The following is a 15,557-nucleotide window of genomic DNA, read 5'->3' as shown; positions in this document are numbered from 1 at the left end:
GTGCATGTGTCTTTATAACAGAATGAATTATATGTCTTTGGATGAATACCCAGTAATGAGATTGCTGGGTATTTCTGTTTTTAAGTGTTCAAGGAATTGTTACACTGTCTTCCACAATGCTTGAATTAATTTATGCTCCCACCAACAGTGTATAAGCTTTCCTTTTCCCCTGCAATCTCCCCAGTGTCTGTTACTTTTTACTTTTTAATAGCTATTCTGACTGGTGTGAGATGGTACCTCATTGTGGTTTTGATTTGCATTTCTCTAATGTTCAGTGATGCTGGGCTTCATTTCATGTGATTGTTGGCCACATGTATGTCTTCTTTTGAAAAGCGTTCTGTTCATATCTTTCACCCACTTTTTAATTTCTTTTTTTTCTTCTAAATTTGTTTATGTTCCTTATAGATGCTGGCTATTAGGCCTTTGTCAAATGCATAGTTTGCAAAAATTTTCTCCCATTCTGTTGGTTGTTTCTTCACTCTGTTGATAGTTTCCTTTGCTGTGCAGAAGCAAATCATCTGGGGAGCTTTATAAAATTCAGATTCTGGGGCTGATTCCATTGGCTCACGTGATTTCTAAGGCTGAGGCCAGGAGGTTGCAACCAGCCTGGGCAACATAGTGAGACTTTGTCTCTACAAAAAAATTAAATTACCTAGGTTTGGTGGCATGTGCCTGTAGTCTTAGCTATTGAAGAGGCTGAGGCAGAAGAATTACTTGAGCTCGAGAGTTTGAGGCTGCAGTGAGCTATGATTGCACCACTGCACTCCAAGCTGGGCAACAGAGTAAGGCCAAGTTTCAAAAAAAAACATGGTTGGGGTGCAGGGGCAGGGGAAGAGGCTTCATATTCAGTAGTCTGATTAGAGCCCAAGATTTTGCATTTCTATAAAGAGCATTCAGATGAGGCTGATGTTACGGGTTAGTAGACCACACTTTGAGTAGTAGTGCTCTAGAAAGCAACAAAACATGAATGCTGTTTATTCAATATGACAGATTTTAAACTTTTAATCTTTTTTTTTATTTTGAGATGGAATCTTGCTGTGTCGCCCAGGCTGGAGTGCAGTGGCAGGATCTTAGCTCACTGCAACCTCTGTCGCCCAGGTTCAAGCAATTCTCCTGCCTCGGCCTCCCAAGTAGCAGTGATTACAGGCTCCTGCCACTGCATCTGGCTAATTTTTGTATTTTTAATAGAGATAGGGTTCCACCATCTTGGTCAGGCTGGTCTTGAACTCCTGACCTTGTGATCCACCTGCTTCAGCCTCCCAAAGTGCTGGGATTACAAGTATGATACACCTCCCCTGGCCTAAATTTTAATCTTTTTTATCTTTTGCTTTAAAAGATTTAGATGGTAATTAGCATATTTCTGTTATATCTTTAAGAAGTTCCTTTGATTATTCTATTTTTAATGTACATTTACATATTAATGGATATCTAAGGAGTGAGAAAAATTAAACCACAATCCTATCTTTACAATTCAAAAAAATGTATTTTTTTTTGTTGCTTTGTCTTTATATACCTACATTACTTCCTTTATACATTCTTTTAGTGTTTAACATTGAATTTCTGTCTACTGTATGTGTCTGTTTTTCTCACTATACTTTGAACTTTAGGACAGGTGTATCTTGTCCATGTTTGTTTCCAATACCTGCTATATAACAGGAATTTATTCTCATTGGTCAAGTGCTAAATAGTGTTTAATACTTGTGAATTACTTCCTGATGACTCATTTCATGATAAACACTGTTCCCATTATATGTGAAACCAGTCATTGTCTTTACAGTCAAAAGAAATATTGATCATACAAAGTACAGGCTAAAATGAGTTAATCTTTTGAAACTAGTACATCCTGATGTACAAGTCAAGATGACAGGTGCTTATATCCTTTTTCCAGGTTGTCAGGAGATTTGGAACAGATTTTCTACCTCCTGGAGGTAGAAACAGTTGTAGGGAATCTGTACTGTGGTTGTCTAGAGTTAGCTTGACAGGCTTGGTCACTTCTAGGTTCACTTAATCAGACTAACCTCTGAGAATGTAGTGTGTGAAGTCAGGGTTAGCTTGTTATCTGCCTTTTCTAGAGCATTCATGTTTTACTGGTTGTATTTAAAATAAGGCAGGATAAATAATTCTAGCTCTACTCAGAGCTTCTAATTATTGTAAGAAATTGCAATTCATAATTTTTATAAATCAACATTGTCTATAACCCTGAGAACTTTAAAATTATCTCAAAATAGAGAATTGAAATATTTCTTTCTTTCTTGAAACAATAGGTATATCCTGATCAGCAAACCCACAATATGGACAGAAAGATTAAGAATGCAGTTCCTTGAAGGTTTTCGATCTTTTTTGAAGATTCTTACCTGTATGCAGGTATGATCATTTTTCTGTACATCAGTAAGAGAAATTTATTTTAAAAATTTAACTCCAGTCTTTTTAAAGCAAATGTTGGATTTAATACAAGAAAGAATTGATCCAGCAAAGTAGAAACAAGATTTAAATATTGACTCACTCATCCTGTTTTGATAGATCTTTTTATATACTTTAGTTTACTATTATTACTACTTTGGTTTTTTTTGGGGTTTTTTTTTTTTTTTGAGATGGAGTCTCACTCTGTCGCCAGGCTGGAGTACAGTGGCGCGATTTCAGCTCACTGCAACCTCTGCCTCCTGGGTTCAAGCAATTCTTCTGCCTCAGCCTCTCGAGTAGCTGGCACTATAGGTTTGCGGCACCACACCCAGCTAATTTTTGTGTTTTTAGTAGAGATGGTGTTTCACCATGTTGGCCAGGATGGTCTTGCTCACTTGACCTTGTGATCTGCCTGACTCAGCCTCTCAAAGTGCTGGGACTACAGGCGTGAGCCACTGGGCCCAGTCTACTATTGCTACGTCTGTTAATGTTTACTGTATGCTTATCATGTGATAAATGTTTAGTAAGTACTTTTCATGCATGATTTCTTTTGAGCCTTATAGCAATCTTATTACGTAGTTACTGTTAATATTCTCATTTTACATGTAAGGGTTACTTGCATGTGCAGCAAGCACAACCCATATTTTTTTGGCTTCCTCACCCATGGAAAGCATGCACAGTTGTTAGGTGATGAGGTTAAGGTACGTGTTTTCATCTTGACATCTCCTAAACCTTCTGAATTCATCTACATTTAGTATCTTCACTTCTTAGTTTCTAATCCTTCTTTAGAGTCTGACTTATGCCCTTTTCAGTTGACAAGAACTGCATTTAGAAAAAATCTCTAAGGATCCATTTAGTAACCAAGCTTAGAAATAATTTGCCCAGGGTCACACGGCTAGAAATACCAGACAGGGCTGGGCTTTGCATTTCATGTTCTAACCCTGAGCATATACCTGAGAACTGGGATTTGAACCCATGCATTCTGACCTAGTGTAACAGACATGTTATAATATTATGCATATATGCATGGGAATCCTGACAGTTTTATATTTTGCCAAGAGCAGAGCAAAGAGAGAGGGCCCAAACAGGTAAATATTGACCAACTGTTAATTGCAGGGAATGGAAGAAATCCGAAGACAGGTTGGGCAACACATTGAAGTGGATCCTGATTGGGAGGCTGCCATTGCTATACAGATGCAATTGAAGAATATTTTACTCATGTTCCAAGAGTGGTGTGCTTGTGATGTAAGTAAGATTTGTTAGTAGGATCAGTGCCTTTTTACATCCTTAGTAATTACTAATAGTATAGTTTTATATTGTAACTTCTTGATGTAAAGTTTTTGTTATTCATACTGGCTTTTTACATGTTTGAGTTTATCTTTTTAAATTTAGGAGGAAACTACATACTTCAGTAGAAAATGTGCCCTATGGTAGTTTTGCTTATTTTAGGGAATAGTAGGGTTTCTATATATGTATGTATGTATTTATATACACATTTATTCCCTGAAATATGCATATTAAAATATGATAATTAGGACCTTATTAGACTTTCAAATATTTCAAGAATGGAGAGCTATAGATGATTATTCATGCAAGAGCTTTGTTATGTCCAGGTGTGGTGGTTCACGCCTGTAATCCTAGCACTTTGGGAGGCCAAGGTGGCGGATCACCTGAGGTTAGGAGTTTGAGACCAGCCTGACCAACATGGAGAAACCCCGTCTCTATTGAAAATACAAAATTAGCCTGGTGTGGTGGCGCATGCCTGTAATTCCAGCTACTCAGGAGGCTGAGGCAGGAAAATCTCTTGAACCCAGTAGGTGGAGGTTGTGGTGAGCTGAGATCACACCACTGCACTCCAGCCTGGACAACAAGAGCAAAACTCCATCCCAAAAAAAAAAAAATTTGTTATTTGTGTTAGTTTCAAAATGCAGAACTAATGTATTTCCTTAAATAACAATTTTAGACCATAACCCTCTTTAAATATACGATCCTACCCCAGATTCCCTTTAAGAATGATGACCTCATTTATTTATTTTCTGAGAAAATTACCATTAGCTGAGTTAAATGCCTTCATCACCTCCAGTTTCTCTTGAGTCTGTTACCATAACCTATTCAGCGACTAAGATTTTCTGTGTCTTCGCTATTGGTCTTTTTGTCTCTTTCTAAATCTAATGGCTCTACGTAGACTCTTTTCCCTGGAGTTAGCATCCTGAATTATCTGGAATGTGCTTCCTGCTCTTTTAATGAACTGACTATAAACAAACAGGACTCCCTTATTTTTAAAAACAATAATAATAAAAGCCCCCTTTCTTGCCTTTGCTACCCCTGTGAACTATGGTCTCTTTTTCTTCTTCCCTTCTGCTTCACCACCAGCAATTGGTCACAGGTTCAGAGTGGCAACCATACTCACAGATGCAATAGACTTCAATCTAGCACTGTAGCTTTTTAGTACAATCAGCGCAGGAAATACTGTCCAGCAAGCACAACACATATTTTTTGGCTTCCCTCACTTTTATGGAGGGCATGCACAACTGTTAGGTGATGGTGTATATTTTCATCTTAATGTCTTCCAAAAGAAGAAAATACATTTGGTGTCTTCACTTGTGGCTTCTAACACTTCTTTGCAGTCTGACTTCTGCCCTTAGCAACTGGCAAGAACTGCATTAAAAAAAAAAAAAAATCTCGGGGTCCAAAGTGGCTCCCGCCGGAGGTCATGGCGCTTGCGAAGGCGAGGTCATCAGTTCAAGGCTAACCTGAGCAACCTCATAAGCTCAAACTGATTGGCAAAAAAAAAAAAATCTCAGAGGACATTTGGTAATCAAATTCAGAGGTCTTTTCTTAGTTTCCGTCTTCCTTGAATTATCTGTAGCATTGTATTTGCTTGAGTACTTTAATCTCCTTGAAACGTTCTTTTCCTCTGGTTTTCACAAACTGCATTACCTTAATACTTTTATTATTGATGACTTTTTTTCTGTCAATGATTGCCTTTTTTCTGGTACCTTCTGCCTGCTAAAGGAGACATTCCCCAATACTCTCTTCTCTGTCTTACCAGAAATATGTTTTCACAAATATGTCTTCCTAATTAATTGTTTGTGATTCTTTTCTTTGCCATCTTAGCGCAATTAGTTTGTCCCATTTACATGGTACTTAAATTTTTTTTACTTTGATGGTAAGTGTGTATATCTTACATTCTTTTCTCTTCTCTTGTATTTCTACCACTTAGTTAAAAGTTCATAGGGTGACTCTCTTAAGGTACAGTGTCACTTCTGTTTGCATGCCAGACATTCCTGCTTAGATCTTACATGTGTGTGTGTGTGTGCGTGCGTGCGTGCATGCGTGTGTGTTTTAGAGACGGGGTCTTGCTCTGTCACCCAGGCTGGAGTACAGTGGCACTATCGTGGCTCACTGCAGCCTTGACCTCCTGGGCTCACATGATCCTCCCACGTTAGCCTCCCGAAGTAGCTGGGACTTCAGGCACATGCTACCATACTTAGCTAATTTTTAAAATATTTTTATTTTTTGCAGAGACAGGGTCTCGCTGTGTTGCCCAGGCTAGTCTCAAACTCCTGACTTCAAGGGATTCTCTTTCTTTGACCTCCCAAAGTGCTGGGATTATAGGCATGAAGCCACCACACCTGACCTCAAACTCAGAATATTTTTAATAGACCTGTTGCCTTCCACTTCCAACTTGCATTTTCTCATTTTGATTATCCTTGTTTTATTGATGCTACTATTAAATATTTCCATATGGGAAATCCCAGAGCCACTATATTCTTATAATTGATTAAAAAAGTAGGAAACACAAGTCCAGAATACATTCAGTGCTAACAAGTTTTTGAGGGGAAAAATGTTCAGGGTTCACATAAGATTCAGAAATGTTAGGTTACACAAAAAGAGGATTTTTTTTAAAGCTACTGAATTTCTAAAACCCTTAATTAGTCTTTATGCTGATTTCTGAGAGGAATGTTTCCAAATCATCTGTTTGACCATGGAGTTCCTTTTTCAAGATAAAATCAGAAATACTGTCTTAAGAGAGTGATCTTTAACATCTCTCTTCCTGCTGTATTCACCCAGATTTTATTCTTCCTTATCCCAAATTTATTTTATAATCCTAACTTATTTTCTATAGGTTCATTCTTTACTTTTGTGAAGGCCCCACCCTAGTTCAGACCCTTATCACTTATAGTCATCTCTTTTTTGGTTTCTATAGCTCCTAACTTTATCCTCTCCAATCTACCACCTTCAGTGGGTCTTCAATGTCCCACATTAATTCTTCTTGAAGCAGTGTGTTAACTACATTGTTGCACCGCAGACTCCATCAGTGTATTCACATGCCTGTGTCAAGACACATTTCCTGTTGAAATGCTTGTTAATTTCATCCATAAATCCTTTCATTTCTCTCCACTGCCTAAATAGGAGTTGTATTTCTCTTATTTTTGTCTTTATTTATTCTGCATTTCTCCTTAGAATGCCATCTTCTCCTTCTCTTTCCTCATACTTAAAATCTGCATATTCTTTTAGGGCCCATCAGAAGCTGCTTTCACAAATATGTCTTCCCAATTCTTTGTGATTCTTTTTTTTTTTAAACCCTCTTAGAGCAATTAGTTTGTACCATTTACTTGGTGCTGATTTTTTATTTGATTGTAAGTGAATATATGGATATATCTTATATTTCCTATAAGTTTGCAGATCCTGTGGAGGTAGCCTTAGTACAGTTTTCCACTCATATTTAGTAAATATTGAATGATGTGTGTTATGCTGGGCATGGTGGCTCATGCCTGTAATGCTAGCACTTTGGGAGGTCAAGGTGGGCAAACCACTTGAGCCCTGGAGTTCAAAACCAGCCTGGGCAACATGCAGAGATCCTGCCTCTACAAAAAATTTTAAAAACTGGGTATGGCGGCATGTGCCTGTAGTCCCAGCTACTCAGGAGGCTGAGGTGGGAGAATCACCTGAGCCCAGGAGGTTGAGGCCGCAATGAGCTATGATCATGCCATGTACTCCAGCCCGGGCCACAGTACAGGCTATCAAAAAAAAAATAAAGTATTGAAGTAGACAACTTGTCAACTTTTTGTATTCTTATTTTCCTCTTAGGAAGAACTCTTACTTGTGGCTTATAAAGAATGTCACAAAGCTGTGATGAGGTGCAGTACAAGTTTCATGTCTAGTAGCAAGACAGTAGTACAATTCTGTGGACATAGTTTGGAAACAAAGTCCTACAGAGTATCTGAGGATCTTGTAAGCATACATCTGCCACTTTCTAGGACTCTTGCTGGTGAGTGTGTTTATCCTTTTTTGCATATACCTATTAGCTTTGTTTCCAGATACCCATTTAGTAGAATCATTTCTATTTTTATTCTGTGCTCATTATATACAGAGATGCTCAGGTCAGATACTGCACTTAAGGGCTGTCACTATCCTTCAAGGAGCTGTCACCAGAACATCTATATAAAGATGCTTATTTACCTGGGCTTTGTTTTATCTGGGTCGACTTATGAATCCTTATACCACTAACGTGATAACTCATCTCCCACCCAAATTCAAATATATTAAAATCTGGTTGCTGGTTTCTAACCCTCCTCTCTGACCAATTTCACTAGTGTATATCTGTATCATTCTTTATCACTAAAAGGAAGAAATCATAGATTCTTCTTAATCATTTGCATTTTCATGTAAATTGACCATTCATTTGTCAGGGTTTGTTAAAAACAGCTTTATTGAAGTGTGTATATTTATATTTTTAACAATGAGAAAATATACATAACATAAAACTTATGTTAGCCATTTTTAAGTGTACAGTTCAGTGGCACTAAGTATATTTACATTATTCTTCAACTATCACCATCATCCTTCTCCAAAAGGTTTTTATATTCTTAAAATGAAACTTCTAAAACTGAAATAGAATAATAATACTATTATGCAATACCTCCCCATTGCCCCTTCCCCACACCCACTAGCAACTACCACTCTCCATGTCTATGAATTTGACTACTCTTGGTACCTATTATAAATGGACTTATACAGTATTTATCCTTTTGCGACTGGCTTATTTCACCTAACATAATGTCCTCAGGTTTATGTTGTAGCATGTGCCAGAATTTCCTTTTTTTAAAAGGCTGAATAATATTCCATTGTATGGATATACCACATTTTGTTCATCCATTTATCCATTGATGGACACTTGGGTTGTACTACCTTTTGGCTGTTGTGAATAATGCTGTTATGAACATGGGTGTAGAAGTATCTGTTCAGGTCCTTGTTTTCATTTTTTTGGGAATATACCCAAATATGGGATTGCTGGATTATTTGGGAATTCTATTTTTAGTTTTTTGAGGAACCATCATATTGTTTTCCTTAGTGGCTATACCATTTTACATTCCCACCAGCATGCACTAGGATTCCAGTTTATCTACATCCTTGCCAACACTTGCTATTTTTTCTTCCAACCCCTCCCCATTAATAACCATTCTAATGGATTTGAAGTGGTATCTCAGGTGCTTTTGATTCACATGCTCCTAGTGATTAGTGATTTTGATCAGCTTTTCACATGTTTATTGTCCATTTGTATATCTTTGGAGAACTATCTATTCAAGTGTTCTGCCCATCTAATTCTAAATAATAACTGTTTACAGACATGTGATTTACAAATATTTTCTCCCATTCTGGGGGTTGCCTTTTTACCCTGTTGATGATGGTATCCTTTGATACACAGGTTTGTTTGTTTGTTTTGAGACGGTGTTTCACTCTTGCTGCCCAGGCTGGAGTGCAGTGGCGCATTCTTGGCTTACCGCAACATCCACCTCCTGGGTTCAAGCAATTCTCCTGTCTCAGCCTCCCAAGTAGCTGGGATTACAGACATGTGCAGCCACATCCGGCTAATTTTTTGTATTTTTAGTAGAGACAGGGTTTCACCATGTTGGCCAGGATGGTCTCGATCTCTTGACCTTGTGATCCAGGGATTACAAGTGTGAGCACCGCACCCGGCCTCACAGGTGTTTTTGTTGTAGTCCAGTTTATCTATTTTTTTCTTTTGTTGCCTGTGTTTTTGGTGTCATGTCCAAAACCTTATTGTTAAATCTAATGTTTTGAAGACTTTCCCTTCGTTTTCTTCTCTGAGTTTTATTTTTTAGTTTTAGCACCTATATTTAAACCTGTGTTTAAGGTCTTTGATTCATTTTGAGTTAATGTTTATGTATGGTATAATTGACATCATGGGATTTTATGTTGCTTTTATTTTTATTAAAAAATACTTAGATTAATTTTCATTTCTTTTTTTCTCCCCCCACCCGCCTTTGCTTAAAGAATTGTTTTAACTGGTAATTTTCATTTCTTTTGATGCTTGGCTAAAAGCAGTAAACATATCTTCAGAGACAGTATGTTATTTTTATATAAGGTATGAGCACACCTTAAACAGTGTAGAATTTTAAATATGTTAGTAATATTGTGTTTCAAAATTAGAAATCAACAATCTGCATTCTAGAGTATTATTTCTAAACTCAGTAAATATACTTTAAGTCACACAAGTTTTGTTTGTTTTTTTTCTTTAAAGACGGAGTCTCACCCTGTCGCCTGGGCTGGAGCACAGTGGCATGATCTTGACTCACTGCAACCTCCGCCTCCCGGGTTCAAGCAATTCTCCTGCTTCAGCCTCCCAAGTAGCTGGGATTACAGGCACCCACCATCACGCCTGGCTGATTTTTGTATTTTTGTAGAAAGCAGGTTTCACCATGTTGGCCAGGCTAGTCGTTGAACTCCTGACCTCAGGTGACTGCCTGCCTCGGCCTCCCAGAGTGCTGGGAGTACAGGCGTGAGCCACTGTGCTCGGCCAAATGACACAAATTTCTAAACCACCGTGCCTGCCAAATTACACAAATTTTTAAACTTGATGAGTTAACCAGTTAACAAATTGGGTTTGTTTTCTCATTTTTCTCTCTCTTTTTTTTTTTAATTTTAGGTCTTCATGTACGTTTAAGCAGGCTGGGTGCTGTTTCAAGACTGCATGAATTTGTGTCTTTTGTAAGTGATTCTACTAAGTATTGATTTGCTTATGTTCTATTTCTGAATACCTCTTGGTTGATGGACAAGAAGGAAAATAATATTTGGAAACCCACCTGAATAATTCCTATTTAGTAATTTTACATCTTCATATAGTATATTGTAATCTGAATCATGGGACTTAGACATCTAGTTCTAGCTCTTCCGTTTTACGCATGAGAAAACTGAAAAATATGTAGTGCCCTAACTTGGAGACACATCCAAGCTCTGTGAGAAATGATAAAATTGGCCTCACTCTATTTCAGGAGGACTTTCAAGTAGAGGTATTAGTGGAATATCCTTTACGTTGTCTGGTGTTGGTTGCCCAGGTTGTTGCTGAGATGTGGCGAAGAAATGGGCTGTCTCTTATTAGCCAGGTATGTCAAAACCTATTATTCATATTTATGAATGTGTTCATTTTCTAGTTTTTTTTCTCTTACATAATTTTACCCTATGTCCCTGGATTTTACTGAGGATTTGCCACTATTCTCTTATATAAGCTCTTAGAAATGAAAGTTCTAGGAACTATATAGACATTTCTCCTATCCTATTTACTGTGTATTCCATCTGAATTATAAGAAACTAGGGTGCTTATATGATAAGTTAGGTGAGAGTCAATAGTACCACCAGGGACCTCCCTGTTACATAGTTCTTTTCTGAGAATTACCTTACTTGGAGGCCTTTAGTCTTCCCACTATCTGTCTTAATTGAAGGCCACCTTGTAATTTTGTCTTCTATTTTAGAGTAAATATGGAGTAGTGCTTTTCTTTTTTTCTTTTTTTGAGACCGAGTCTCCCTCTATCGTCCAGGCTGTGGAGTGCAGTGGCGCTATCTCAGCTCACTGCCGTCTGTACCTCCCGGGTTCAAGTGATTCTTGTGCCGCAGCCTCCCGAGTGGCTGGGACTACATGCATGCGCCACCATGCCCAGCTAATTTTTGTAATTTTAGTGGAGACCAGGTTTCACCAGGTTGGCCAGGCTGGTCCTGAACTTCTGACCTAAGGTGATCCGCCTCTGCCTCCCTCCCAAAGTGCTGGGATTACAGGTGTGAGCCACTGCACCTGGCCTTGCTTTTCTTAAAAGGTGGGGAAATAGGTCTTGAAAAGTTACCATTTAGAAGAAAAATGGTATTACATGTTTACCTATGTAACAAACCTATATAGCTTGCATGTGTATCCCGGAACTTAAAATTAAAAACAAAGAAAAAATGATATTATTATTGATTGGTTTACTTTTATTGAAGTAGGTATTTTAAACTTAGGGAAAATAAAAATTCTTTTTTTATACACAAGAGTAATAACTAATATAGAACATTTTTAACTCTGAAGTGATTTCATGCCATATTTCTTCACTTCATCCTCACAAGTCCCTTTAAATGATTCATTGATATACAACTTATTTTTTGCCACTAAGGAGTTTCTAGCTTAGAAAAAGTTTTAAGGATAGGTTTACTTGAGAAATTTGCTTGAAATAATTCTTTTAGCCTTTATTCCACCTATTATTTTATAGGTGTTTTATTACCAAGACGTTAAGTGCAGAGAAGAAATGTACGATAAAGATATCATCATGCTTCAGGTACCTGTTTAAATTGTTTCTGATATTTGTGTCTTAATCTTCCTTTTTAAATTCTTTGTAATAAGAGAAGATAATGTAATTATTTTTAACTTAAAATATTCTCACGATTAAACTGAATATGACATCATAGAAATAGAAGGGACTATTCTATTTCATTATCTTCTACAAACTTTATAATTTTCTGACCGTCCTATAAGAGACAAAATGTTTCTCCATACAATACACAAGAAATATAATGCTGGGTTTTTTTTCACAGATTGGTGCATCTCTAATGGATCCCAATAAGTTCTTGTTACTGGTACTTCAGAGGTATGAACTTGCCGAGGCTTTTAACAAGACTGTATCTACAAAAGACCAGGTACAGAACCTATAAATTAAGTGAATTAATTTTAAAGGAAATATTGTTACTTTTTGAGTCATATTTTATTTCAGTCATATTTAGTCATATTTTAAAAGTTATTTCTTAATGCATACCTCCTGAAATGACATGGATATATATAGCACACATAGGTACACACGTATAATCTTTTTAATCTAGAAAAATTAGAATATGTAGGTTAACAAAGAAAAAAATCACATGAAAAACACTGCTTCCTGGAAATGATCACTTTTAAGGTTTTGGTGTCTTGCTTGTTTTTAAAACAAAAAGTGTATCATTCTGTATGTGTTGTTTTGTAATCTGCTTCTTATGCTTAACATATTGTCAAAGGTTTTTCATCTTGTCATGAAATAAATATGCAATTATATCATCATTTTAAATAATTATATAGGATTACACTATATGATGCATTATACTTTAAAGTCTGTTACTGAAGAGGTCTTTCTAGTTGGTTGCCCTTTTATTTATTTACTTATTTATTTTTGAGATGTAGTCTTGCTCTGTTGCCCAGGCTGGAGTGCAGTGGTGTGATCTTGGCTCACCACAGCCTCTGCCTCCAGGGTTCAAGTGATTCTCCTGCCTCAGCCTCTGAGTAGCTGAGACTAGCCACCATGCTCTGCTAATTTTTGTATTTTTAGTGGAGACAAGATTTCATTATGTTGGCCAGGTTGATTTTATTTTGTTTATTTATTTATTTTTGAGAAGTTGGTTGTTCTTATAAACAGTTGTAGCTCATTATTTAAACACTTGTCTAACTATTTTGTTAAGATACATTTTTATAAGTGGATTTGTTGGATAAAACAACATGCTTTTTCTTAAGGCTCTTAATACATATTGTCAAATTGCTGTCAGAAATTCCTATTTAAGCTCTCTCTTGCAATATATACATCTATAATGACATTGGTATTTCAATCTTTGTTGTCTCAGAGGTAATATACAAATTTTATTTTATTTATTATTTGTTTCTGAGACAGAGTCTCACTCTGTTGCCCAGGCTGGAGTGCAGCAGTACGATTTTGACTCATTGCAACCTCCATCTCCCATTTAAGTGATTCTTCTCAGCTTCCTGAGTAGCTGGGACTACAGGCATGAGCCACCAAGCCCAGCTACTTTTTTGTATTTTTAGTAGAGTTGAGGTTTCACCATGTTGGCCACGGTGGTCTCAAACTCCCGAGCTCAAGTGATGTGCGTGCCCCGGCCTCCCAAAGTGCTAGGATTATAGGTATAAACCACTGTGCCCGCCTACATCTTTATTGTTTTAATATTTGAATTAGCCTATAAAGTAGGCCTTAACTACTTTGAATTCATGAAATCTCATTATTCTATTCTTTCAAATGAGAAGTTACTCCTGCTGGTAAAGTTTCTTTGGAAAAATAATAAATATATAAAAAAAACTTTTTAAATGAAAAAATAGAAGTTACTTGCAAAGGGCTAACATGAATAGGATGTAAAATGCAGAGCTAATTTTTAGTTGTGTTTTATACTTAGTGAAAATCAATATCTGATTTAATAGTGTTTAAATGAGGGGTGTATTAGAGAAGGATACTCTCAGCATAACTGTTGAATATGTATTTGTAGGCACTTTCTCACTACCCCAGATAAGAAGGCAGCCAATAATAGAGGATGAATTAAAGATTAGCATTAGTGTGCTGACGGGTGACTATGCAGGGGATAATGAGAATGAAAACAATGACAGTATTTAACAATTGTATGCCAGGTATTGTTGAATTTGATGTCAAAAAAGGGAACTCTTCACCTTGTAACTATTTGTGCTGTGCACATACACGTACGCAAATACTGTACTGGATGAAAAAATACTGAACCGGATGGACCATGAGTCTGATCCAGAAATGCATGTTTTATGGAGATTTTTGGTTCTTCCATACTAATTTATTCTTTTTTGATTCTGTAGGATTTGATTAAACAATATAATACATTAATAGAAGAAATGCTTCAGGTCCTCATCTATATTGTGGGTAAGATTAAAACACAATGTTTTGAAATAGAACATGGATTAATTTTTTTTTTTTTTTTTTTAATGAGATGGAATCTTGCTCTGTCGCTTCGGCTGAAGTGCAGTGGCTCAATCTTGGCTCACTGCAACCTCCGCTTCCCGAGTTGAAGCAATTCTCCTGCCCCAGCCTCCCAAGTAGCATAGCATGCCACCATGCCTGGCTAATGTTTCGTATTTTTAGTAGAGTGGGAGTTTCACCATGCTGGCCAAGCTGATCTCTAACTCCTGACCTCATAATTGCCCGCCTTGTCCTCCCAAAATGCTGGGCTTATAGGCATGAGCCACTGTGCCCGGCCCATGGGTTACTTTTTACAGAGACCATTTATAGGAACTGTAAGTGATCATTTACTCCTCAGTCAAATACTGCATTTAGAAAATCACCTTCATAAAAGTACAGATGTTACATCTTTATTTTTCCTACCTGATTTGTAAATGTTTTGACTTATTTGGAGTTCATTTTAGTGTTAAAAATTTTATATATATCACTGGTCTAAGTATAATATATTTTCATCCTATTCTGTTTGCCCAAATTTATTGTTGTTTTTTTTCTTGTGATTTGATTTTTAGTTAATGCTTTTTCTGTTCATGAGTGTTAAGATCATTACTTTCAGGAATCAACATTTTTATTTAAAAAATTGTATTTCTGATTAAAATTAAAATATGAAAAAATATTTGGATTAAGAATCAGGAGCTCTAGTCTTGGACTTGCTCCTAGCTTTTAAGAACATGTGGTTGCATTCTTTGGGCCTTAGATTCCTGATTTGTAAAATGTGGAGGTAACCTACATGATCTCTAAGGTTTCTTCTAGTACTAAAATTCTAGGGGATACTGTTTTTGATGAAAAATTATAAAAATTACAAAATGCTTTACAAATGTAAAGCGGAATAAATATGTTAGAAACAAATTCACTTAACAGAAAGTCATTTGGCAAGTTTGTAGAATTAATCAAATCTCTTAAGCAAGGGGTTTCTTTCTTTGTAACCCTCTGGTAGACATGATAGGACTTTGTACAAATACTGTAGTGTTGAAACTCAGTGGTGACATAAGGCCAGATATTGTAAGCCTTCTTAAGGCAATGGGAATTAGATGCTATTGACATCAGTGACGCTCCCATACTTATGTTAGCTATTTTTTCTCTTCATTTGGTGGTTTATTT

General features: G+C 36.7%; 1 protein-coding gene across 4 annotated transcripts in view; it reads left to right on the top strand.

The window, feature by feature from the left end:
- UBR1 (ubiquitin protein ligase E3 component n-recognin 1) overlaps positions 1–15,557 on the top strand; it is a 162,186-nt gene that overhangs the window by 66,711 nt on the left and 79,918 nt on the right. For all 4 annotated transcript variants that reach the window (XM_009005311.5, XM_002753370.6, XM_078334075.1 and 1 more), the window contains exons 13-20: positions 2,265–2,364; positions 3,517–3,645; positions 7,495–7,675; positions 10,355–10,416; positions 10,701–10,811; positions 11,943–12,008; positions 12,265–12,366; positions 14,300–14,363. In XM_009005311.5, coding sequence (XP_009003559.1) covers positions 2,265–2,364; positions 3,517–3,645; positions 7,495–7,675; positions 10,355–10,416; positions 10,701–10,811; positions 11,943–12,008; positions 12,265–12,366; positions 14,300–14,363 — 815 coding nt within the window. The remainder of the gene's footprint in view (positions 1–2,264; positions 2,365–3,516; positions 3,646–7,494; positions 7,676–10,354; positions 10,417–10,700; positions 10,812–11,942; positions 12,009–12,264; positions 12,367–14,299; positions 14,364–15,557) is intronic.

The sequence above is a fragment of the Callithrix jacchus genome, chromosome 8 (genome assembly GCF_049354715.1).
Source record: "Callithrix jacchus isolate 240 chromosome 8, calJac240_pri, whole genome shotgun sequence".
Lineage (NCBI taxonomy): Eukaryota > Metazoa > Chordata > Mammalia > Primates > Cebidae > Callithrix > Callithrix jacchus.
This window is presented reverse-complemented; position numbering and strand designations above follow the sequence as displayed.